Source organism: Castor canadensis, chromosome 4 (assembly GCF_047511655.1).
Source record: "Castor canadensis chromosome 4, mCasCan1.hap1v2, whole genome shotgun sequence".
NCBI classification, from domain to species: domain Eukaryota; kingdom Metazoa; phylum Chordata; class Mammalia; order Rodentia; family Castoridae; genus Castor; species Castor canadensis.
In genome coordinates, this window is record NC_133389.1 from 174,563,351 (window position 1) to 174,591,210 (window position 27,860).

Here is a 27,860-nt window from a genome sequence, read left to right on the forward strand (position 1 = left end):
GGTGTAGGGGAAAAGGGTAAGGGGGAGAAACAAAGGGAGTTAATCTCATTAAAATGTAAGATATTCATGGGTGAAAGTTATGGTGAAATGCCTTTGGATAATGACTATACATTGAAAAAAAAATGAAGGACAGGAATGTAAAACAGGTCCCGTTAGGACCTGTTAGTAGGAGAGGGAAGGGTAAATGAAGAGGATGAATATGGTTGATATACTTGTATAATACTCAGATAATAAGATCTGTTAAAATTGTTTTGAGTGGGGGCATGGGGATAAGGAAGACTGATGGAAGGGATGACTCTAACCAAGGTACATTGTAAGCATATATAGATGTGACAACTCCCCCTCCCACCACACAACTAATACATGCAAATAAAATGTTTAAAAAATTAGTAACACACAGTTTTAGGGAGAAAAAGTCTCCAGTGGCCTGCATGGTAAGATGTACAATTTGTTAGAATAATATTGCAGTTTTTCTTATCTTTTATTACTCCAGTGGTTCCACTCACCCTTCATCTTGGCTAAAAATCACCAGTGACACCTGATGTACCTCTCGGAGCAGGTGCCTTTCTGGAAGACAAACTGTATGGCACTGATGCTTAAAGGGTTTGACAGTGCTTTGTGAACCTTTACTGAGGAGAATCAGTGGTCTTCAGATAGGGTAGAAGCATTGCAGAAGATACTTAAACTCATTCATCACACAGGATAGATTGTTTCAGGTGGTCTTCATAAAAGATTTTGTGTTTGTTTTGGACACATATTGATTTTTATGCCAGTATAAACCAGATTTTTTCTCATTCGATCGACTCATTCTATCCCTCTTCCATATGGCAGTCTTGGATTGAGTTCCATAGGACAGAGGCAAACCAATGAGCCATTCAAGAATGGTTCCAAAGCTTTGGACTTACATCATCCCCTGTATGGCCATACACATCACCCCACCTTGTTCGACTGACAATCCTACCATCTTTTGAATTGAGCCAATGACTCATTTAATCTCCCTGAACTGGTGTATAGACTGCACACAGATCAATGGCTCTTGGTTTGAGCCAGAGCTGGTGATGGAACATTGCAGTTGCTTATCTGGCTCTATCATTGGCTTTGCTCCCAAAGACACCTATGAGCACTGAAAAAAATGTGCTCTAAATGGTAATGTATGCAAGTAGGAAGAGACAAGGCAGCTTGAGATTTGCCTAACTTCTGCTTGAGAGGAAAGGATGACTAAGATGGCGTGATGTAATAGTCATGAAAAATATCATGGTTCCAAATGGATATTGGTTCAGACCATGGTGAAAGACAGGAAAGTAGAATTCTACTGGCTAAACTGGCTTTTTATATGCTTGCTGAAATGATAAGGCCTTAATACTGTGGTCATTTCTTTGTATTGAGTAGAAATGAACTGCTAGGTAATAATATTTGTAGAAGTATTCTTTTATATCATTGAATCATATGCTATTTCTTCTTGAAAAGAATTAGAAGGCTAAGAATTCAGACGCTAAGATCCAGAGAGTACAATGACTTGCCTGGTCACAGGGTGAGTTTTGTCATGGTTAATTAGTTACTCTTCAGCCCTCACTAAACAAAGTAATCTGTTCTTCTACAACTACTTAATGGACATACTTTTTCTAACTAAATAAAGTAACTTCATAATTAAATTCTCAATTATTAGCTATGTAACTTTGTCCAGTGAGTGTTCACTTACTTCATCCTGTAAGTCCCAGGACAATATATGTTATTAATGTTCTCCTGGCATAGTTGTGACCCTTCTGGGGCCGACCACAAAGTATAAAAGGCAGTGAAAACTTGCAAGGCTAACTGTAGTATTTTCACTAAAGCCTGGTATGAGCAACTCCAAGATGAGTTCTTTCTCTTCTAGTGGCAATTTTTACTAAAAAGTATTAAAACTCTGAATACAAGTAGCTCTTTGAGATCATATTTCTAACTTAATTTACTTCCCGTGTTAGCAACTGGAGTTCTTTTCATATGTGGTTTGAAAATAGTTTGCTCTTTTTTGATTATAAAGCAGTATGTATGTACTATAAAAATCAATAATACAGGAACACTATGAAAACAAGGGGGGAAAGCCTCTTACTACTAGAGATAATTTTCTGTTTTCATTTTGGTGATTCTCCTTTTAGACTTTTAAAAATGGATTATTATAAATGTATTTAATTTTCTGTGAGCTAACATACCATATAATCATGTGACACGCTTGTCTCACTGTCTTTACAATATTAGAATTTCCTCCTTACATAAATGCCTCAAACTTTAAATGGCAATGTTCTATTCAACCTTATGGATAACCACAATATTATTGAATATTTGGGTATTTTTCATTTTTTATCCTACTGTAGTTGTGCTTCAAAGACCAGTTTTTCATGTACTTTTTGTGTGGATTTCTGCTTATATTCTTAATAGATACAAATTGACTGATTAAGAAATTAGGCTTAGACTTTCTTGGAATAACTTTAGAAACATATAACAAATGGACTTCTGAGCCCTTCTTTACAGAAATACAGTAAACTTAAACTATATAAAACTGAAGGGTTAAAACATTGCACTTTAGAGCTGTTAAATGAAGACTGCGTAATGAAATCCACCAAACACTGTTTGAAAAAGGGGGAAAGAAGAAGGGGGGAGAATGGGAATATAACGGAGGGGGTAAAATTAATTTAAAATATGATAAAACTCTTTTAAAAAAAGAACTTGGAACATGCCAACATGCTGACTTTTTAGTGGTAATGTGGTTTGAACTCAGGGTCTTGTGCTTGCTAGGTAAATGCTCTATCACTTGAGCCATGACCCCAGTCAATGATGGCCTTTTAGCTGGTGGCATTTGTAGGAACTGAATGGGGATTCATAGCTCTAACCCAAAACTTCATGCTCTGAAGAGTCCTTCCGAATATTTCTTTGCAAATTACTCTCTGACTAGTCAGCTGTGTACTATACCTGGCATCTGATGAAATATGCAGGGGAATTTTCCAGTTTACAATAGGGCGCTACCACAATTTCATCATCAGAGAAATAGCTCAGTTACAGTTTAAAAACCTTTGGTCTGTTAAATAAATAGTACCTCGAGGCTCCTTTGGAAAGTACTGGAGCTGTAGGGACTGCCCTCCACCTTCTTTTGGTTCTTTTCTTCCGGTTCTTCGATTTCCCTGGCAAAATATTTACTTTAAGAGTTCAGGGTATAGCACATAGACTTTGCAAAGCATATTCTCTTTGTGCCAGGGAAGGAAAAAGTCCCCAGTGTGGTAGAGGTTAGGACATATCACAACAGGGAGTAGTGCTGGGCCGTTTTTCCATTGAAGACTCTTATTTATGAGAAGACATGGCTGCTTTCACAAAGTTCTAAGTAAAATTCATTTATTTTCTGATATTGTGAACTGTGCAGGAAAATGTCTACTCAATCAGGAACTTCTGGAAAGTAGTTTTGCAATCTCAGCACTATTAAATGTGTCCACATTTAATTCCATATTCCATATCTTGAACTTATGAAAGTAATTAAGAATATTCACTTCCAGAGTTTTACAGTACTATTTATAACTGAAAAATTAGTAACAACCCAGGAAGTTAAGTCAAGGACAACTCTGAACAGAAAACTATAAAATTATTTAAAATCATGGCATAAGTAAACACATGAAGAAGTGTTCAAGTTCCCTGGTTATAAAAGAGATGCAAATCAAAACAACACTTAGATTTCACCCCGCTCCAGTTATAATGGCCACATTCAAGGACAATAACGTGACAAATGCTGGCAAGGATGTGGCAAAGCAGGAACTCATATACACTGCTGCTGGGAATGCAAATTAGTACACCACCATGAAAAGCAGTGTGGAGAGTCCTCAAAAAGCTAAAGATGAAACTGCCATATGATCCAGTGATACTATTCCTAGGCATCTACCCAAAGGAATGAAAGACAGGATACAACAGAGACACCTGAACACGTTGTTCATCACAGCCCTATTCACAATAGCCAATCTATGGAAACAAATTCAGATGCCCTCCAACTGATGAATGGATCAAGAAGATGTGGTTTATATACACAATGGAGTACTACTCAACCATAAGGAATAATGACATATGGTTTGAAGGTAAGTGGATGCAATTGGAGGACATCATGTTATGTGAAATAAGCCAGCCTCAGAAACACAAAGGCTGCATGTTTTCTCTCATACATGGAAGATAGATCCAAAGATAAACATATACATAAAAACAAGCATGATCATACACAAACTCATATGTAGAACATGTTTGTAATTGTGGACTACTCTATAGAACTCAGGAAAAGAGAATGATAAAGCATCTGTAATATTGCAGAGCATTAAGGATATAAAAACATGCATTGAAAGCTGTTGAAAAATGGGGGATGGGAGGAAAAGGGGTAAGGGAGAGTCATGGATGGAGTTGAGCGGACCGAAGGAAGATATACCTACAGTGGGCATACATTGAGACATCCCTTTGAACATCAACTTAAATATTAATAAAGAAAAACAGTACTGTAAAATAGATGCAGTGTGTGGGGCGGAACTAGTGGGAAGGAGAAGGGTGAAGGAAGGAGATTACTGCGATGGTATACGGCAGATGGACTTTATAAACCTACATGAAACAGAACTAAGAAACTTCTTCCAATTGCTTTAAGTGTGGTGGGGAGGGGGTTGAGAAGGAGAAATGATAGGGGCAATGTAAACAATGTACAATGTAAGTCTAATCTGAATTGTCACTAAGAATCCCCCCCTATATAATGAATATATCCTAATAAAAAATTGTTGAAAAAATAAAATCATGGCATAGAAAGTTTATCTTTTTTTGACATGGAAACATGACTATATTCAAAGCCTTAATTGAAAAAGATAGGTTTAAAACAAACTATCATCCAGTTTATGTAAAACATATGAATAGTTATCTAGCATGTAACACTGTAATTCTCAAGATGGTGAGTTTATGGTTAATATTTTGGTTTAGTTATATATTTTATGATTTCAACAGAGAATGTATTATGGCAATATTTTTTAAGTGAAGAATGAGTTTTAAAATTCTGCTGTTTAAAGATCTCCCGTGCTCATGGATTAGTAGAATCAACATAGTAAAATGGCTATACTACCAAAAGCAATCCACATGTTTAATGCAATTCCCATTAAATCCCAATGACTTTCATCACAGAGATTGAAAAACCTACCCTAAAGTTCATTTGGAAACACAAGAGACCGCAAATAGCCAAGGCAATACTCAGCAAAGAGAGCAATGCTGGAGGTATCACAATACCCAACTTCAAACCATATTGCAAAGCAATAGCAATAAACACAGCATGGCACTGGCACAAAAACAGACATGCATACCAGTGGAACAGAATAGAGGACCTGGATATGAATCCACACAACTATATTCACCTTATTTTTGACAAAGGGGCCAAAAATATACGATGGAGAAAAGACAGCCTCTTCAACAAATGATGCTGGGAAAAGTGGTTATCCATCTGCAAGAAACTGAAACTAGATCCATGTTTATCACCCTGTACTAGTATCAACTCAAAATGGATAAAGGACTTTAATATCAGACCCAAAACTCTGAAGTTAGTACAAGAAGGAGCAGGAAACACTCTGGAAATAATAGGTATAGGCAAGGACTTCCTCAATACGACCCCAGCAGCTCAGCAACTAAGAGAAAGGATGAACAAATGGGACTTCATAAAATTAAAAAGCTTCTGCACAACAAAAGAAATGGCCTCTAAACTGAAGAGACCACCCACAGAGTGGGAGAAAATATACATCAGACAAAGAACTGATAAACAGAATATACAGAGAACTCAAAAAACTAAACTCTCCCCAAATCAATGAACTAATAAAGAAATGGGCAACTGAACTAAACAGAACTTTCTCAAAAGAAGAAATTCAAATTACCAAAAACCACATGAAAAAATGCTCATCATCTCTAGCCATAAAGGAAATGCAAATCAAAACCACAACTAAGATTCCACCTCACCCCTGTTAGAATAGCCATCATTAAAAACACCACTAACAACAGGTGTTGGTAAGGGTGTAGGGAAAAAGGAACACTTGTACACTGCTGGTGGGAATGCAAGCTAGTGCAACCACTCTGGAAAAAAATTTGGAGGCTTTTTAAAAATCTAAACATAGATCTGCCATATGATCCAGCAATCCCACTCCTAGGGATATACCCAATGCAACGTAGGTTACTCCAGAGGCACCTGCTGCATGTTTATTGCAGCACTATTCACAATAGCCAAGTTATGGAAACAGACAAGATGCCCCACCACTGACGAATGGATTAAGAAAATGTGGTATTTATACACAATGGAATTCTACTCACTCATGAAGAAGAATGAAATCTCATCATTCACAAGTAAATGGATGGAACTGGAGAACATCATTCTGAGTGAGGTTCGCCAGGCTCAGAAGACCAAAAATCCTATGTTCTCCCTCATATGTGGACTTTAGATCTAGGGCAAATACAGCAATGTGGTTGGATTTGGATCACATGACAAGGGAAGAGCACATACGGGAGGTATGGGGATAGGTAGTAAACCCAAAACATGAAAACATTTGATGTCCCTGTTCCAGAGGAACTAATACAGAAACCTTAAAGTGACAGAGGTCAACATGAGAAGGGGATCAAGAACCAGTGTAAAGATCAGTTAGAGATGAATCAACTTGGGTTGTAACACATTTGTACATGACAGCAATGCTAGGAATCTCTCTGTATAGCTGTCCTTAACTCAACTTGCAAAAATGCTTTGCCTTTCTTATTATCCTTGTGTCTTCTCTTCAACAAAATTAGAGATAAGGGCAGAACATGTTCTGCATGGAAGTGAGGGGGAGGGGGGAAGAATGGGGGTGCGGGGCAGGGGGAGAAATGACCCAAACAATGTATGCACATATGAATAAATGAATAAAAAAAATTCTGCTCTTTCTGCATTGTATCTTACCTACTTTGTCCAACTTTCAATGGAAGAACAAGACACTAGAAGATTTATATATTCAGCCTAACATACGCATTTTGTCTTTGTGATAAAGATCTCTTTGCAAAGAAAAGACTGGATATTCAACCATTGCATTAAGACCATTGAAAAAAACCAGGAGCGGATATGATTCTTGGGCCTGCAAGTATTCTGCTCTCATGTCACCATTCTCCTGACTCCAAGTAGCCATTTGCATGACTCTTTTTCCTCAGTGTCCTGCCCTAATTGTTTCCTCCACACAGCATTTCAAAAAAGTTTGGCATCTATTTGCTAACCTCAGGAAATTATCATGCAATACTCAATTATAAAACTGTTGAAGAATATTTGTTGTATTTACTACTGAATATTATAAGGAAACCCTATTAAAACAAGAAGCATAGCATTTTATCAGTGAAAGCTCTTTAAAAAAATAGGATGAATGCTTCAGAATATTTAATTAAAAATGTAGAGCTTAAATTTAGTGTGATGATTTTTAAGTGATGCAAATGTTGGAAATCAGGAATATTTTTAAGGTACAGCTAGTCAAGTAGCATACATGTATCAACAGTACTCACTTAGAAAATTTAGATGTCTTCTCATGGCTACACCATACACACTGGTGTGCAACATAGTATTTTTTGTTGTTTCTAAGAAGAATTTTAATCCATAATGTGTATTTAACATTTTAACTGTCCTTTAGCCTGGGTTTCAGGGCACAGATCTTGTTTGGGCCAGTCAGATTTTTAGGTACTCTGTTAGTGACTAAGGAAAGAAATGCAGAATTGGTTTGAGAATACTAAAATTTTCCTAAAGTTCATATTTCCTAAAAGAACTGAAGATTTAAAAAAAATCACAGTGTTGAAGAAATAAATGTGTCTTGGGATAGTAGATTCTTTATTGGAAAAACTAACCTTGGGAAGTTACTGGTTTGGTTATGCAAATCATTTTGAAGTGGTAAAAGAGGCCCCTTGGCTTCAAAATTCACAGTGGGGAATTCCTACTCAAACCTTTGAGCTCTCATTACGTGGATAAGCAGAATTGTCTTCACAATAATGAAAGATAATGAAAGGTTCCTTGGAAGGCTGCCAAGTCTCCAACTTCCTCATGCAATAGAACCAATAATTTGGAATAATTGGGAACAATGTGTTTTCTTTTCTGATATCCAATAGCAAACTTTTGATCACAAAAACATTTAACATGAATGCTGAATTGAAAGATTTAAAAGCATGTTAAAGTAATGTGACCTACTTTCAAATTTATGGAAGATTTTTTTGTCATATTGAAGGTAAGTATTTTTCTCCCAAGCATCATATCCTTTCCTATATGAGTTTTTGTCATTTCTATTCCTTGTAGATATGTTATTTTTTATTCTTGAGATAGGGAAGGAATTAAGCAAGGACTTTCTTTCTTATTTATTTATTTAGAAAAGCTGAGATTTCAAAGAGAGTTTTGGATTATATAAAACATTTTCCCCTTTAATACTTATTGTTATTTTCTAATTTATTTTTTCTAGCCAGGTAACAAACAGATGCTGAGGTGAAGACTCTATTGCAGGTGCTGAAGTGGGAAAATACACTGGCACAAAACCAGTCCCTTTACTCATATGGAAAGTCAGGTTTATGCTGGTGTGCTTGGTTTTTAGCTGAATTAAATACAATTTAGAATTGAAAATTGCTAAGTGGCTTCTAAAGTTAGGCTCTAACTAAACATTAATAGTTCTCAAGATTGAGTCTGGGTTGAGCTGCCTCTGAGTTCTGATGCCAAGAATCAGGGTTACGTTGCATCTGGGAAGAAGGAGCCTCTTCATCTAGATGTCCCTCAGGCATCATAGACATGACACGCCTTAAACTTAACTCTTGATTCCACTCTTCCTCCTAGCCATCTATTCTTCCCTCCATGCCCACATCTCATTAAATTGTACCAATATTCCTTTGGTTATTGAAGCCAAAATACTTGGGGTTTTTTCTAATGTTTCTTTTCCCTTAATATTCAATGTACAATTCCTACAAAATTTCAATTTTAACATATATTCCCCATTCAACTACTTCTGACCATCTCCATGATGTCTGCTCTAGTCTAAACAAGTCTCCTCACTGGTTTTTCTGCACTTATCCAGTTCTTGCCACATCAGACAGAAATCCTTTTAAAATCCCAAATCAAGGCACACTGTTCTGCACAAATCCATCCAGTGGTAACCCATCCCATCCCGCTTAGTATAGCATGCATACTTCTCACTAGGTTAACAAGCCTGACCCAGTGTTCCTATTGATCACCTTTTTTGGCCTCATTTCCTACCCCATCTCCTCTCACTCTATTTACTCTGTACTCTGTCTTTACTGTGCTTCATGTCTCCCATACTTTCCTGTCTCAAGGACATCATACGGGCTCTTTCCGCCACTTTGAGCACTCTTTCCTCATGTCTGCATGGCTCACACCTTTATTTCATTCAGGTCTTTGCTCAATGTCTTCCTGATAGAGAGATTTCCTCATCACCCTATTTAAAGTGACACCTGTGTGTGTCATCTTCTTCCCTCACCTTGCTTTGTTTTTCTCCATAACATTTTTTTTCGACTTGATGCTAAATTCCATATACTTTAATTTGCTTCACCTAGCTCATCTGCCAAAATATAAATATCATGAAGGTAGTAATTTTGTCTTATTTACCAACTTATCCTTGTGCCATGAATAGTGATGAACACAAGTCAGGTGCATAGAAAATCTATATTGAATGGATGAGTAAATTTCTGCTCCTCCTCTTCAGGGAAAAGTAGTGTCCATGCAAATGAGTCATCCTTTGGGTGATAATAATTCATACTTTATCTGTATTATTTTGTGTATGTGTGTATGTATGTCTGTGAATGCATGCAGTGTACATGTTTCAAAATTCAAGATTAAGCAGAGATTATTTTCCACAGCAAAAAAGTGACCCTAGCAGTTTCATTAATTCACGTTCCATTTAGAATTCCATGTGAGGGATTAATTTCATCCCACAGTTGCACATGGAGAAAAAACATTTTCTAGATGTCTGCAAAGATCATTTCCATTTCTCCCAATGTCAAAAACAAGCATATATGGTCCACCTGCAGAGCCCTCTGAAGACTTAGGGGCATTCTCTGATGGGTTAAGTTTTTACAATATTTACTATCAAGTAAAGTTCGTGAAGAGTGGCTTCCTAGTTGCTCAAAAAAGAGCTGAGAAGGAGATTTCAAAGGATGTCAATGGGTGAAGAAACCTAGTCCTGGAAACTTTGGGTGGAGGGAAATCTATCTTGTTGGTTATAGTGGGTGCAAGGAATGATCCCTGGATATGTTTGCTGAATGAAACCCCTTTACCTGCCCATATCAAAAGTCCCTCAGGATATGTAGTCCAAGAAGATATACTAATTAGAACTTTGACTATAAGAGAAAATGTACAAGCACATTAATAAAACCATTTCAGAGTTGTTCTTGAGCAAAGTGTTGGACTCCAAGGTGGGAAGTGATTCATTCTGGGTATGTCTGGAGGTATGGAAAGAGGACCAACCATGCAACAGATTGGGCAGGGAAGGCCCATCCTCTCCTCCACTCCTCAGCTTCATTATGATTATGAGCATCCCTCCACAGAACCCCACGCCATAGCCTTGCAGCATAATGAATTTATAGTCTAAAGATTTTGCTCCAGAAGAAATAACATACAGGACAAAAAGCCCTGTGGATATGCAATGTATTCTGGAGAAGACTTTTTGCACAACCAAAGAACTGAATTGTCCTCCTGGGGTCTGTGGAGAAATTACCTTGGCTTATCATGCAAGATGGCTCTTTTTCTTTACAATTGTCCTCAAAAGAGCTGCTTATAAAGAAGCTTTCTTAAGATGTTTGTAGCAGCTATATGTCCCTAAAACCCTATGTCACTTGCTTTCAGCTCCCATTTTGACTTCAGCCCTAGCTGTTGTGGGCAGCTCCAAGCGAGCTCAGATCACTTCACACTGACAACAATGTGCTGTAAACATACTTTGCTTGTCTTTCAGCTCTTGGACCTATTCTGAGCATAGGGAGAATTTGGGGCCTCCACCCTTTCCTTAAGCACAGCATAAAACCAGAAGGGGTTAATGCCCCTGGGGACAATCTTCAAGTAATGAGGGATGTGAGCCAGCGGATACAGTGCTCCATATCCCCTCCTCCAGGCTGGTAATTCTGGAAGACAACTGTTTCTCAGGAAGTTCTGGTGAAATCAATTCCCTGTTGCCCATGGGATGACCTTGGAAGTGATTCCTCCCTCCACTTTTCTGCCTCTTTCTTGCTCTGAGATCTCACAAGTAAATTATCTGCCTCTGAAGCTCTGCTTTCAGGGGAAGCCAAGTGAAGATGCCAAGAAAAGAGACTTGTTTTGTTTTAAGGAATCATTGTGGACATTTACATTGTTGCTATCTTTCATTAAAGTGTGGCTTAATATTTTTATTTTGAAATTTACTTAAATAATTTATTTATTTTGAGACAGGATCTCACTATGTTGCCAGTGCTGGCCTCCATCTCCTGCACTCACGTGGTCCTCTCATTCCAGCCTTTCGAGCAGCTGGGACTATAGGCACGTGCCTGGCGGCTTTTATCTTAGTGATCTTAACTGATCCTCTTGCCCCAGCTTCCGGAGCGGCTGGGACTATAGGTGCATGCCAGGCTATTTTTAGTTTAGTGATCTTTATAGTACCTTAGTATATGATTAAGCCTGTATGGAAACTGCGACTTGTATTACTATCTGAAAAAATCTAAAGTGTAGGTTAAAGATAGTAATATGGTCCATTTGATAATTAGGTAATAAGCCCTTGGAGAGGAAATGCAGAATAATACATTGACCTAGGGAGGAGGTTGCATTTCTCGCTCTGGTTCCGGTCCTCATAGTTTGACACTGACAATGTCAAATGTCTTCCTGGCTTCAGTGTCCTCATCTTTAAAATTAAGATACTGAACTAGAACTAGAACTTCAAGCTTTTAGGAATTGTATAGGTTAGTCCTATTAAAAATGTGCTAAGAACAGTGTAATTGCATTCACATTGTATTGGAAATATAATCACAAGATGTGTTGGGGAGTTAGAGGAATAAATAATATTGGGAGACAGCCCTGATATAAGCCAGATACCCTGTTCATATCTTTTACTAAAAGAATAAACAAATCCTGTGAGATAAATAACAATATTCTAGTTTTTGTACAATCTTACCTGAAGTTGTAAAAAAAAAAAATAATTAAAAACATTCCCTGAGCCTTTGTCTCTAGGAAGTAATGGATATTTGAAATTTGAAGGTGGTTTAAAATTCATTTATTATAGCAACAGCAACTACTGAACTGAAATTTAAAACACAATTTTAGGCCTGGGGATGTGGCTCAAACGGTAGAGCACTTGCTTAGCATGCATGAGGCCCTGGGTTTGATTCTTATTACCAGAGAAACAAAACAAAATAAACCAAAACAAAAAAACAAAAACCTTCTACAATTTTATATAAATTGAATCAGCATGGAAATTGTGGTTTTATAATTAATGACGAAGTTCATGTTTCTGTGTATAATACCTTCTTTATTCCGAAGATCATAACTTTGTCTCCATGTCCTGATACTCTCTGGGATGCTTATATTAATTCCTCTACCATGGGAGTCTATGGATTTGCTGGATTTTTCCAGGTTAGGCTGACCATCACTGATGATTGGCTTGAAAATCACTGCATTAAACTTGCTTTGGATGTAGTGTGCAACTTCATCTCCTTTTATACATCTTCACCAATGGAAACAATACTGAACAGATCCAGTGTATAACTCAGCATCTGAAAAAGCCTTTTTTCCCACTAAATGGGATTTTTTTTTTTTTTACCTACTTGATCCTGGGGAAAGAATGTACCTTTTAAATTATCTCTGGTAGGACTACCAAGAGGATTCTGGCATAAGACCCTTCCCAACTCCCCTTCACTACCGGCAGTCCTCACGGTTTTCCTTTGGAATACAACTTGAGGAGGGTCTGGCGGGGGTAGCTCAGTGGAACAGAATTTGCCTAGCATATGCAAGGCTCTGAGTTGGATCCCCAGCACCACACACACCCATCACAACAGTTGCACATGAAATACACCCTGGTTCCTCTTGGATGTAGTCCATAACCATATTATGTAAACACATACAAACACACATACACACACATGTGTGTGCCACACGCATGCATGGTCTGGATGTTGCTGAAGGAAGTAGGTATCAATGGATATTTGTGTATAAATAACTAACAGTGTGTGTTAAAGAAATTATGTTTGAGATTCTGAGTAAGAGAAAACCTTGAGTTTTTTCAGAAAAGTACAAGATTGACAGGAGTAAAAGAGACATTTGTCCCAGAGTGCAAATGATGAAAGAAGCACACAGGACATGCTTATCAAAAATTGTTTTGTGATCCCAAAAACTGGAAACAACTTAAATATCACAAATTGATTGAATAATTTGTATTTTCCCAACACAATGGAACACTGTGTAGCTATTAAAAATCACATGCTAGAATAATATTTGGGAAACTGTTTTGGTAAAATACTAGACAGAAACTATTTTAGAGTTTTCAAACCACATAGTCTGCTCAACCAACTCTATCATGATTATGTTAACGTAGCCCTAGACAACATGTGAACAAGTGAGTGTAGTTGTGTTCCAATAAACTTTTATTCACAAAGCAGGTGGAGGGCTGGATTTGGCCTGTGGATTGGACATAGTTTGTGGACCCCTTACCTAAATATTATATAATGTATGAGAAAATATTCTTAATTATATTGTTAAAAATAAACAGATATATACATTTTTACACTTTTTTAAAAGAAGCTATGTCTTCAGTCAGAAATACAACAAGGTGTTAATTATGATTTGGTTAGGACCGTGGTTCTCAACTGGTGATACTTTCATACTCCTGGGAACATTTGACAATATCTGGAGACATTTTTGTCACAGCTGGGGGTAGGAGGCAGTCATTGCTGCTACAACTAGAAGATAGAACACCAGTGATTCTGCTCAGCATCTTACAATGCCCAGGATAGCTCTGACAGAAAGAATCACCTGGAACAAAATGTGACAGGTGCTTAGGTCTTAACGTGAGAAGCCCTGGAATGGGGTGGGATTGGTGGGTATTTTTTTTCTTACTCTTTATTTTTTATACCAAATGTGTATCTTTCTAGTAATAGAACAATGTACATATGTAAAAAATAATAGTGTTCACATTAATGCTTTTATTTCTAAAGGAGAGGGGGAATAAACTTGGGAGGACTGGTGGTAAAGGAGGAAGAAATAAGATGGTAACATTAACCAGAGGCTAAATTTTCAGAGACAGAAAACAAGTAAATGTTCAGTGTTATCATTATTTTGGAGACAAATAGAAAAACTACAGTTACCGTGTGTTTTGGATGCTAATGTTCAGTTTATACCCCTCAGACCTATAATTTTGTAGCCATATTTGTTTCCAAGCAGGCAGGAGAAGATGCCAGAATCTGAATAGATACTGAATACTATCTTTGTAGGGCACCTCTTAAGGCAAAAATTAGTTTTTTTAAATGATCAATGAAAGGAAATACAGTCATGTGTTGCTTAACAATGGCACTACGTTCCAAGAAATGCTTGGTTAGGTGATTCTATTGTGCAAATATCAGAGTGTCCTTAAACACTCTGATGCATAACTCTAGGTGCATAATTTCTATGTACCTGGGCTACAAGGACTTGTTGCTCATCCCCTAGACTGCAAACCTGTACAGCCTGTCACTATACTGAATGTTGTAGACAAATGTAAGTATTTGTGTATCGACATGGAAAAAGTATAGTAAAAATGTCGTATAAAGGATAAAAAATGTTGCACCTGTACAAGGTGGTTGCCCTGAAAGGAGTTACAGGACTGTAAGCTGCTCTGGGTGAGTGAGTGACTGGTGAGTGAGTGTGAAGGACATTGCTGTATTATAAGCATTGGATACTTAGGTAACACTACATTTATAAATTCTTTTTCTTTCTTCAATATTAACCTTAGCTTACTGCAATTTTTTTACTTTATAAACTTTTAAATTAAAAAAGCCTTTTGCAATAACACGTAGCTTAAAACATGAACACATTTTACAACTGCACAAAAATATTTTTATATATAGCATGAAGCTCTGAGTTTAAACCCCAATACAAGCAAAAAATACATGTACATTTTTATATTGTTATTCTATAGGTTCTTTTCTATTTCAAGATTTTTAAGTTTTCATCTTATTATTTTTACTTTATAAACCTTTTTGATAAAAACTAAGAAGCAAATGCACACATTAGCCTGTCATACTGTATGGGGTCCACTTAACATGGCTGCAGCCATCTTCAGCCTAGTCCCATGGCTCCTTGCGAGGCTCTTCCCTTCATACTCTCTTAGAATAGTATATGTGGACAAAATCGTTAGAAGGGGATGTGGAGCTTCATGTTGGGGTTGTGGTGCCAAGAATATGTCTGACTCTTTGCTTTTGGCTTGAGATAAGCTGGGTATATTATTCCAGCCTAGATGAAGTCACTTTTTTCTTGACCACTGTCCAAGCCCTTGTCTTTTGAGTCAAATTGCAGGGATCCATCTGGTCTTGCTGCCACCTACCGACCTCATTTCTGTTAATGAGTACTCAATATCTTGTACTCCGCAAGCCTGCATCTGTCTGTCTCTTTTCGTTGGTCTCGTAGTACCTGCGGGCTGGTTCTCATACACAGGGGCCAGGTTCACCAATATCAGTGTAGGTAGACCTTCACATCCTGTCCCACTGAAGGTCTTCAGGGGCGAGAACAAGCAAAGAGCTATCATCCTCTATGACCAGAATGCTTTCTTCTGAGTACTTCCTAAAGGTAACTTTACAGTCAAATTTTATTTTATAAGTAGGGAGTGTACACTATGAAATAATAACAAAAGTATAGTATACTATAAACACTTACCAGTAGCTAGTCATTTATTACCACTTCCAGTTTTATGTGCTGTATGTAATTGTATGCACTATATTTTTATACAATTTGTAGCATGGTAGGTTTTTTTAACCCCAGCATCAGCAAAGACATAAGTAATATGATGTGTTAAGACATTACAACGGTAACAACATCACTAAGTGATAGAAATTTTTCAGCTTCATTTTGATCTTATGGGACCATCTTTGTATAAGCATAGTTATTGGTGTATGGTATACTGCTTTATATAGTTAAGAGTAAACATAAGAATGAGATAAGTCTGAGACTGAAAAAGAATGGAGGAAGGGAGGAAAAGGAAAATATTTGCTGAAAACCTACTCTGTGCTATGAAATGATTTATCATCCCCATTTATGGAAAAATTCTGAGAGTTTAAATTACTTGCTTTCAAAGTCATATAGCCAGGGACACAGCTAAGATTTGAATTCACAAAAATCTGTAATATTTTCCAATATGAATGCTGATCATTTAAATAGAGTGAAGCAAGAAATTTAAGGGTGAAGTTTTTTATAACCAAGATGGGAGGGTGGGAATGTTTGAATTGACATTGCAAAGGAAGCTTCTTACTTACCTTTCAAGTAGAAGCTTGAACAATTCTCTCAGTCAGGACCCTCATTTCCTGTTATGTTTGACACAGCATGTTCCAGGTTCTACAGTGGTATACTTTATTCAACAGTCTCCCTTTCTGGAATGAACTACTGGTAGGAATCAAATATTCTGCCTCCTTGTTTTCACAGTACATTCCCTTTAAAACAAGCTACACCTGCTCAGCACACACTAAATGCTGTTTGAAAAAAACCTCCCTCTTCCCAAAAACTTGTCATGGAACGCCACCAGAAGGAGAACACTTTTTTGATGGACAGGAAGTTTAGTAAGTATGCCAAATCAATAATTATCTGTCATAGAAATGGAAGGGTGGTTAAGAAACTTCTAGATGATCACATTTTACTATTTCTATGATGTTTTATACAATGTGACTATGGTATGACACCATATTACCTCATTTTATAGATGTTTGTGTGTATGTTCATTCTTACTCTATTTCATTGAATTCAGTCATTATGTTCTCTCTATATCTTTTGTGAACACACACACACACACACACAAGCAGGACCCTGAGTCCCATCACATGGAAATTAGGACTCATTAGGAATGTGTCTACTATATTTGAAAAGAATGGCTGGGTAATAAATTCCAGTGCAGTGAATAACATTCTAATAAATTATGATGGAAACAGTTTTGATCACAATTTATTAGAATGCTGTTCTAATAAGTAAATATTAATATGCTATTCTAATAAATATTAATCTTCCTAATAGTTCATTCATTGATGGGCCCCTCAAAAAAAGGGAAAAGCCAACAAACCAATGAACCAAACAAAAAACAGTGAAGGTCACATGTTAGAACGCTTTCAAGTAACAAATCTGAAATTATTTATCAAACTAAGCATAGATAAATATAATTTCTATCAATATAAAATACTTAAAAATCAATTCTTTTTGGCTATTAAAGGGAGAAGTAAAGGGAGATGTGATTAAGACATGAGAGAGGGAGAAGACGGGAGATGGCAGGAATGGAGAAAGAAGGAGAGATGAACACACATTGCAAGCAGCCATAAGTGGGTAATTCAGAAAGAATGACCTGTGGGCTGGGATTGATGTTAGACACAGATAAACAGAGAGCTCCTTTGTTGTTGTTGATATCAGCTTTATGGCAGTATAATTGATATACCATAAAACTTGCCCCTTTTTGATGTACAATTGAACCTGTTTTAGTATGTTCCCAGATTGTGCAACCAACATCAATATCTACTGTTAGATAAAGAAAAAAGAAAACACATACCTATGAACAGTCACTTCCATTTTTTTTCCTTTATTCATATGTGCTTACAATAATTGGGTCATTACTCCCACCTTCCCCCATGCCCTCTGTTTCTCCCCACCTCCTCCTTCTCCCCTCCATCCCCTCGCTTCCAGGCAGAAACTGTTTTGCCCTCACCTCTAATTTTGTTGAAGAGAGAGTGTAAACATTAGTAAGGAGGACCAGGGGTTTTTGCTAGTTGAGGTAAGGCTAGCTATATAGGGAGATTCCTAGTATTGCTTCCATGTACATATGTGTTACTTTCTAAACTGATTCTTCTCGAACTAACCTTTTCTCTCGTTTCTAGTCCCCTTTGTTTTTCTTTCTTCAGTATAGCAATCACTATTCCTCTGGATTCTATGGCTGTCCCACATCTGAACACGTCATGTAAATGGAACCATATCATATGTGTTCCTTTGTACTTGACCCTTTTCACTTAGTAGTGTTTTTCAAAGTTCATCCATTTTATAGTTTTTATCTGTAACTCATTAATTTTTGTTGCTGAATAATATCTCATTGTATAAATTTGTTGCATTTTATTTATCTATTCATCAATTGATGACATTTGAATTGTTTCTACTTTTTTGCTAATATGAATAAAGTTGTTATAAACACCTATATAGAAGTTTTTGTGTCGATATATATTTTCATTCTTTTCAATGTATACCTAGGCATAGAATTGCTCAGTCATATGGTTATTCTATGATTAAATATTTGAAGAATTGTCACAGTTTTCTAAAATGTTTGTACAATTTTTCATTCCCAGCAACAATGTATTGGAGGCTTTCAATTTTTTTACATCATTTGGCAACAGTTATTTGTCTTTTGAGTCAGCCATTCTAGTGGGTGTGAAGTGATATGTTTACAGTGATTTTAACTTGCATTTTCCTAATGATTAAGACCACTGGGCATCTGTGCTTGCATATTTGCTCATTAAACATTTATGTCTTTTTTTTAAAAGAAATACTCAGCTACTTTGTTAATTTTTAAGTTGGGTTATTTATCACTGAAATGTAAGAGTTCTTTGTATATTCTGGATACAGGCAAAGTCCCTTGCCAGGTAATACAGCTTGCAAATGTTTCTTTCCTGTCTGTTGGGTTTTTTTTCCCCAATTCTGTATGGTATCCATTGAAATGCAATAGTTTTTATTTTTGATATAGTTCAGCTTATTTATTTTTAATAGCTCTGTTACTTGAGCTTCTGAGGTTGTATCTAAAAAATCATTATCCAATCTAAGTTTGTAAAGATTGACTTCTATGTGCTTCTACTAAGAGTTTCAAGTTTTAATTTGTGTCTGTGACTCATTTTGAGTTAATTTTTGTGTGTGGTGTGAGGTAAGGATCTAACTTTCCATTTTTGTGTCAATATCCAGCAGTTCCGTGCCTTTTGCGGGAGACTGCCCTTTCTCTCATGGAATACTCTTGAAATCCTAAGCAAGAAATTGCTCAAGGACATGGGGGTTAATTTCTGGATTCTCAGTTCTATGGCGCTGACTTGTGTAGTTGAACGTATGGCAGTGTGTTCTTCATTAGTGTAGTTTTGTAGCAGGTTTTAGAATCAGGAAATTTAAGCCCTCCAGTTTTATTCTTTCTTTCAATATGGTTTGGGCCATTCAGGATCCCTTGAAATTCCATATGAATTTGGATATTGGTTTTCTATTTCAACAAAGAAGCCAGCTTGTGTTTTAATAAAAATTATGGTGAATCTGTAGGTTAATTTAGGAAATATTGCTATGTTAATTATATTAAATCTCCCAGTTCACGAATGTGGAATATGTTTCTATTTATTCAGGTTTCCTTTAATTTTTTTAAACAATGTTTTGCAGTTTTTAATTACACTTTTTACTTCTTTTGTTAAATTTATACCTAGACATTTTATTCTTTTTAATGCCATTGTAAAGGTAATTATTTTCTTAATTTTATATTCAGAGAACTCATTGACAGTGCATAAAAATACAATTGCTTTTTATGTATTGACATTGAACCTTGCAACCTTGCTAAACTTGTTTATTAATTCTAATATTTTTAACTGATTACCTAGGATTTTCTATACATAAAATCACATAATCTGCAAATTAATATACTCACAACTTCCTCCTATGTTTCTTGTCTAATTGTCCTTGTCAGTCTCCAAGGCAGTGTTAAGCAGAAGTGATGAGAGCAGACATCTTTGTCTTGTTCTTGATCTCAGGAGGAAAGTATCTTTCAACACTAAGTATGATATTAAATGTGGATTTTTCAAAGATCACCTTTATGAGACTGAGGAGTTTCTCTATTATTCCTAGCTTGTTGAATGTGTGTGTGTGTGTTTTTTTATCATGACAAAAAACAGGATTTTGTCAATTCCAGTGATAAGTTGTATTATATTTCCTGGAATAAATCTCACTTGCTTATGGTTTATTGAATACTGTTTAGATTTAGTTTGCTAGTATTTTGTTGAGAATTTTCATGTCTGTATTCATAAGGAATATTGGCTTATAGTTTTCCTTCCTTGTATTGTCTTTTTTCTGACTTTGATATTATTAACATGGTACTCATGGAATGAATTGGAAAGTGTTCCCTCCTCTTCTGTTCTTGGAAACATTTGTCAAAGATTTGAATATTTGATAAACTTTTCCAGTAAAGAAATGTAGTCCTGGGTAAATTTAGTCCTGTCTAAAATGTTACCAATTCGATATCTTCTGTTGTTACAGAGCTTTTCAAATTTTCTTCCTGGGTAAGTTTCAATAATTTGTGTCAATCATCTCTGTTATCTCTTTTGTTGGCATACAATTGTTCATAGTACTCTCTTGTAATCCTTTTACTTCTTTAAGATTGGTAGTGATGTACTCTCATTCCTAAGGGAATTTTCTTTTTTTCTTGGTTACTGTAGTTAAAGCTTGCTAATATTGCTGATTGTTTCAAAGAATCAGTTTTTAGTTCTATTGATTTCCTCTACTGTTTTTCTGTTCTCTATTTTATTTACCCCCTGCTCTAATCATTATTATTTCCTCCATTTTGTATGCTTTGGGTTTAGCTTACTCTATTTTTTTCTGGTTTCTTCTTTTTTTTTTGGTAGTGGTATTTGGGTTTTGAACTCAGGACTTAGGGCTTATTAGTTAGGCACTCCACTCTATAGTATTATAGCCATGAACTACTTCAGCCATCCTCTAGTTTCTTAAAGTAAAATGTAGATTACTGATTTGAGCTGGTTCTTGTTTTTGTTTTGTTTTTTTAATGCAGGTGTTTACAGCTATGTTTCATAAAAGCACCGATTTTATGGAATTCCATAAGTTTTAGTGTTTCATAATTTTGTTTCTATTCATTTCAAGATATTTTCTTTTTCCTGGTGATTTCTCTTTTAACCCATTGGTTATTTAGGAATGTATTGACTAATTTTCACATATTTATGAATCCCCCAAATTTCTTTCTCTGATTGATTTCTGATTTAATTCCATTGTGGTTTGAAACATACTTTATATTATTTCAATCATTTTCATTTATTAAAAAGCCTGTTATATGATTTATCTTGAAGAATGATTCATGTGCACTTGAGAAGAATGTCTATTCCATTGTGGTTGGATAGAATGTTCTATTGGTGTCTGTTGGGTCCAGTTGACATATAGTATTGTTCTGTCTTGCTTTCCTGTTAATTGTTGAAAGTGGGATAAGGAAGTCTCCAACTTATATTGTTGAATTTTCTATTCTTCCCTACAGCTCTGTCAGTTTTTGCTTCATGTATTTTGGGGTGCTGTTGTTAGGTGCATATATGGCCATGTTTTCATATCTTACTGATGGATTGATCCTTCATCATTTTGAAAGTCCCTCTTTATCTTTAGTAACATTTTTTGTTTTGTTTTAGGTATAGCATCTCCAATCCTCTTTTGTTTAATATTTGAAAAATATATCTTTTTGATTCTTTTACTTTCAACATATTTGTGTCTAGTGGACAGTTTTTATTATACCCCTTAGATTAGGGATTTTCTAATACATGAGTATCATTATCACTATTGTCATATTTTTTTCTTGCTAATCACTTTTGATAGTTTTTAAAGCTATTTCAAAGCTCTGTGTTGAGTTATGAGTATATCATAATGAAGAATAAAAGGCAGGTGGGGATTATTTTCTGGACTGAAATATTGGACCATATAAATGTATAAGATTATTAGAAGAGTTGACATCAAATCAAGATGAAGCTGAAGCTTGAGTTCTACTTAAGTGCTGGTATTTCCCACAATAGTTTGAGACACTATCACTTGATTGTTATACTACCTGTTCTGAAGGTTGTTCTACAAATCCAGGGCATTCTTTATGACAGTGACCATCAATCCTGCAATTGTAAATGCATGTCCCAGTATATCTGGTCTCTCACCTCATCCTCCCCCTCCCTGACTGATTCTGGAAAGGAAATAGGGTGTAACAATAGGAGCACTGGAATGTTCTTGCTCAGGGACTGACCTTTGTATCATGGTTCCTCTGTTTTCAGACAAAAGAGATTAAGTTAAAACTGGGCAGATGACACTTCTGGGCCATTGGGCTGAGCTGCTTTTCCTCTTGGCACCTTCAAAGGACTTATCAGGATTCTCTGCTTTTCAGCCCTCCCAGCCCACACTCTAACCTTCATACCTTCCCAACATTAGGGAAGGGGAGGAAGTTTTCCCTGTGGGTTTTCTGTATGACGACATGATGGGGCAGATTAATCAATGGGGAAAACCCCATGTGAAACACGCCTTCTTGTGTACATTCCCAATATTTTGCTATAAATACAGCTGCTAGTAGAACAGAACAGCACTCTCTGGGCCCTGGGTACCCAGCACTGAGCACATTTGTCTTCGAGCTGAAAAGATGAGGTGCAGTAGCAAGAGTTGTGTCCTGGCTGCTCTGATGTCAGTGCTGCTACTCTACCTCTGCAGCAAGTCAGAAGGTAAGTGTTGCTCTTTCTGATAGCACAGGAGGAACAGCTGTCTTCCTTTTACTCTAAACCTTGTGCGCATCTGGGAGTCCCCAAGAGATGGAAGCCTGCTAGGAAGTGTACAAGAGGGAGTGATGGGAGTTGTCAGCTCATTGATGAGCGGGGGAAGGGAAGGTTACTCTTGTTATCATGTGTCTTTTCTGCTGTCCATCCCAGTTGATTTGGGGAGTGGTGGGCCTTCAGAGGGCCACGGAACTTCACGACAAGGTCAAACTGCTGTTTATGAGAGTGTTGTAACACTGTGTAATAAGACCAGTGTATGAGGTCCTTCAGAAATGTAGAGAACAGTTTCACTTCTCCAAACTTTTCAGTTCCCCACTAAATAATGTTAGTGAAGTTCAAAACTTGTCATTTAGGTACTGATAATAGCACTTGCTTCTTGATCCCCGTGAGGCTTTGAGATAATATCTATTCAATACCTTATAGCAGGTTATAATTTAACTCAGGGGCGTGTCCAAACATTGCTTTATGACTGAAGAGTGCATCACTTACAGCAACAGGTGCATGCCCGAAGTTCAATATATCTATGGAACTTCTATGAACAAAATTTAAAATTCACATTCACTAATACTACAACTTCAAAGTGCTTTTTCCTGCAGCTTTTAAAAATCATATTTTTTGTATCTTTTTTGTGGTTTTTATAAATCATATTTTCCTTTATAATCTCACTTCTCTTTAGTCGGTAGTCAGATGAAATCTGCCAATTTAACATTTTCTGAATTTGGAAGACTTATCTATAAAGGTTTTTTAATTTTTTCAAAATGATAGGAAGAGGTACCTGTATCCATTAGTGATTATGGTGAATTGAAATAAAATAGTTTGTGTTGCTTATTAAAGATACTCCATTTGTGAGAAGTCATGGTTTCTAAATCTGTTATTGAACCAAAACTTCCCAGCACATTATTTTTAAGGATTACTGAGAACTATGTTAAATTGAATCTCAAAGACTCAAGACAGGTTTCAAAGACATTGAAACTCTTCCAGCAAGTAGTTTAAATCAGATTCACTAGAGTATTTGCAACTTCGGGTACTTCCATAACACCAGTCACAGAAGAATTTCATTCATGTGGACTCAATACCTTTTATTTCTCTTTCAGCAGCAAGCAACTTTGACTGCTGCCTCCGATACACAGAACATGTCCTTCCTACCAGATTCATCATGGGCTTCACACAGCAGCTGGCTGATGAAGCTTGTGACATTAATGCTGTCATGTAAGTTACTCATCAACTTTAATTCAATTGTATCAGGAATACATGGGAATTTCAGTATAAACTTTTTTGCCTATTTTAAAAAATAGTTGATGTGGCAAAGATAGCTTTATTTCAGGTCTACCTCAAAGTTTACTTAAGACTGAAATAAGGCAAAAGCTCAAATTTTAAAAAGAAGATACAAGTCACTTTCTCTGATAAACTATAGACTATTGGAAGAAAGTTTTTTTTGAGCATTTTTCTACTGGAAAGTGGGCAGGGCTGTTAGTAAAATCTCAAGCTAATTATATAATCACATATATGTTGATTCATATAGGATGTTATATTTTGAAATTATGTAAGTTATTGATTAGATACATAAATATTTCATGCAGCTGCCAGCAGCAAAGTTAAGTGGCAATTCTGGGGCTTTATCTTCCTGCATTGTGCAATCCATTACACTGCAGAGAAAGTCAAGGGGAATCACTTTCATCCCTGCATCAGATTTACCACATACATTTTATTTGCATTTCATTTAATCTTTTTAGCTGAAATGTTTCGTGTATAAAGCAGTTAACTGAAACCTGAAATTTTCATTGCATGTTCTGTGAACAAACATCTAACAAACAAACACAAATCAACTTTTCTGATTTTTCAGCTTTCACACAAAAAAGAGGTTATCTGTATGTGCAGATCCAAAGAAGAGTTGGGTGAAAAGGACTGTGCGTATCCTCAGGTATGGGTCACTGACTATCAATTAGCTCATCTTCAAATTGTGGGGGATGAGGAATGTGTGGAGGGTGCTGTGATTCTTCTGCCTAAGTACACTAGAATTTCTAAAGGGGAAATTTGGATTGGACCATGAAAACAAAGAATGCATTTTTCCACTTATAGATCAACATCATCATCATCATTTTAGTTTCACAGGCTGTATTAGATTTCCCTGTGCATTTGAGTAATTAGATGTTTAATTCCTGTTGCAAAGATGCTTCCTATTTACCATTGGTTGTTTGCTTAAAAAATGAAAAATAAACACTAATTAGTGACCAATGGTTCTGATTTATGTTGATGATATTAGAGAATAACATTTTATCAATAGATGACACCAGTGTGCCATAGACACTGAACTTGAAAACACTAGATAAGTGTGCATATCTTGTTTCTGTCATTAAGTAGTTTAATTATGTTGGGCAAGGCCCATCCTCTCTCAACCTCAGTTTCCTCATATGGACTCTGAGCTGCTTTGCATCCTGAGATGAGATTAAGGGCACATGAAGCAATGTTTAGGTACAAAAGCCATTCCCATATCCAGTCACCCTGCCTTTGTTTATAGTTTTTTTGTTTCTCTTTACAGTCAAAGAGTCAAGAAGATGTAGAAACTACTGCTCTTCTGGGATGCAATTGGACATAGCCCAAGGATAAAAAGAATGCATTTGGTGTTGGAGGCTTCACTTGCATATCCTTTAGCATTCAGCACTCATCTGATTCCTGCCTCATTGGACTTGTCCAGTTGAAGAAGTTGATTCATATTGCATCATAGTTTGCTTTGTATAAGCATTGTGTTAGAGTCAAGTTATATTTTGTGTAAGTTATTTATAGCTGCAGGTTTTCTATGTTTAGCTATTTAATGCTATTTTCTCATAAGTTATGTGGCTTAGTGCAAAATATAACATGTTTAGGGAAACAAGATTGTATAGGCCTATTGAAAGCAATAAGCTACTCTTAAAAACTATTTAACTTTCTTCTGTGTGTATAATTTTGTCTCATAAACTGTTGTGATTACATTATAAAAGAGAAAGATTACTATAAGAAGGACATTGAAAATAAAGAACTAAAATTTACTTGTTGATTGAATCATATGTCAATTGAGATATATATTGAAAATATTTAAAGGCACTGAAAATATTTAAAGGCACAGAAAATATGAACATTTTCTGAAAAAAATTTATTCCTCAGTTAGTTCTGCCTGGATGTTCCCTTTATCTCTGTCCCTCATGGTCCTGGGTTTGGTTTTAGATGAATTATAATGATGAGATTGTTTTTAATTCAAAGTCATACAAACTAAAAGCTAGAAATATCCTGTATTTGTGGCACATAACCCAGCACTGATCTATTGATATGAAATTTTAAAAAATAAAATGCGTAACCATAAACCTGTGACTTGTAGGAACACAACAACCATTTAGAAAATACTTGGAGAAATCACTTGTCATCCTGCTATTACTAGAATGAGGCTAAGAATGTTCCTATCACCATAGGATCATTTCTCTACTTTAAAGTCCTCCTAAGTCTTTGAACAGTTTCCAAAAGGAAAATAACTTCATAGGAAGTTTTTAGAAACTGACTGCCTCGCCAACCAGGGGAAGACCCAGCAATAAGATGAAGGAACCTGAACTGATGTAGTTGTCATAATGTTCGCATACTTTAGTAAGGCTCATGGAATTCCTCAATTCAGCCCTCCAGATAGCCTGTCTGGGTTTCTAAAGAACGTGAGGAATCACTGGAGGCAGGCATGCTGATGAAATGATGTAAAACCCATAAATTCATAAGGCAGGGCAGAGGTGGGTCATTTGATGAAGAGCCAAAAAGAGCAAGTGGCACGATATGCTCTAGAGACATCTCGGTGTCCAGGAATAGTAACCTTGAGTCATCAGGGAAAGTATGCTCAACATCCTGTTTGTTTACTCAGCAAACATGGGTTCAGTCTTACTGTGTTCCAGGCACTATGCCAAGTGCTAGAGAGATTAGATGACTTAAGACTTGGTAACTGGCTCATAGATAATTAAGATTGAGCAATGTGGTGAGAAGGATGGATGACAGGTAACGCAGCTATCACAACACACGGTCGTCAGCACTTTAACAAAGAAAGTCAAGGGGTGTGACATCACTAGGGAGCGCTTCCGGAAGAACAGAACATTTAGATTGACCACATTAAATAGCTAATGCTCTATGTTCTTGAACCATGAAGAAGGCAGTTTCATGTAGTTCAGCCCAATGCTTGGGCTGAGGTATGAAGGACCAGTAGGAGGGAATCAATTGGAAAAGGGGCAGTGGGGCGTGTCTGGAAATATCCGGGGGCATGTTTTAATTGTCACAATATCTGAAGGTGGGGTATTATAGTAGGTATTCAGTAGGCAGGATCCAAGGGTGCTAAACCTACTGGAATGCTCAGGATAGTTCTGCATAATGAAGAATTGTCCCACCCCAAGTGGCAGTCACGCCACCACCGAACAATACCAGACGAAGCAGAATGCATGCAAGTAGTAGAGGAGGCAGTGGAGTAGCTGCAGATTAAGTGAACCTAAATCTCGCGGTTTGAACTTGAACGTGGAATTACTAGGGAACCATTGAGAGTGTCAAGGCAGGTGTGGTCTCTGCAGCAGAGGAAAGGGAGATGGGGCAAATAAGAAACAGAGGTACCAGAGACAGCTTCAATGAATAAGGTAGGAAGTGGTGAAACCTCAGTTAAAGTCAATGCAGAAGGAACAGTAGAGGAGAGATGGGTTTATAAATGTTGAAACTGACGATCCCCACCAGTCACCCTTTCTTGGAGCAGCACAGTCAAAGAAAGCAATTGTCAGGGGACAGCAAATTCAGCCGAGTGACGGGAGGCCTCCTTAGGTAAGCCTTACAGAGTTAAAAAAGGAGAGATTTTTGTTAGTGTTCTGACGATTTCTGAATCTTTTGGGATGAGGACTGAACTCTCCAGGCTGGCATGGCAATTTATTGGTCAACAACAAAACCATCCAGTGTCAAGTACATTAGCACAAGAGGTGGAGCAAGTGCGCAAGCCACTTGAAAATCATATTGGAATAACAAGAAGCTTGGGATCAGAGTGCAAGGCCTTGCTTTTTAATCTTTTTTTAAAAAAAAAATCGAATACTATAGTTGTTCAGGGGGGTACATTGTGACATTTACAAAAGTGCTTGCAATATATCTTTGTTAAATTCACCCCCTGTATC

General features: G+C 36.6%; 1 protein-coding gene across 2 annotated transcripts; it reads left to right on the top strand.

Moving 5' to 3' along the window:
* The first annotated feature begins 19,717 nt into the window (after positions 1-19,717).
* On the top strand, positions 19,718-27,788 carry Ccl20 (C-C motif chemokine ligand 20). 2 transcript variants are annotated; one of them, XM_020152473.2, is made up of 4 exons: positions 19,718-22,662; positions 23,808-23,922; positions 24,557-24,634; positions 25,253-27,788. In XM_020152473.2, exons 1-4 carry the CDS (start codon positions 22,584-22,586, stop codon positions 25,272-25,274), a joined length of 294 nt encoding a protein of 97 aa, XP_020008062.1. In that variant the 5' UTR covers positions 19,718-22,583; the 3' UTR covers positions 25,275-27,788. The 2 variants fall into 2 exon arrangements, with proteins under 2 accessions (XP_020008062.1, XP_073928006.1); XM_074071905.1 differs by having other exon boundaries at positions 21,589-22,662; positions 23,811-23,922.
* The last annotated feature ends 72 nt before the right edge of the window (positions 27,789-27,860 follow it).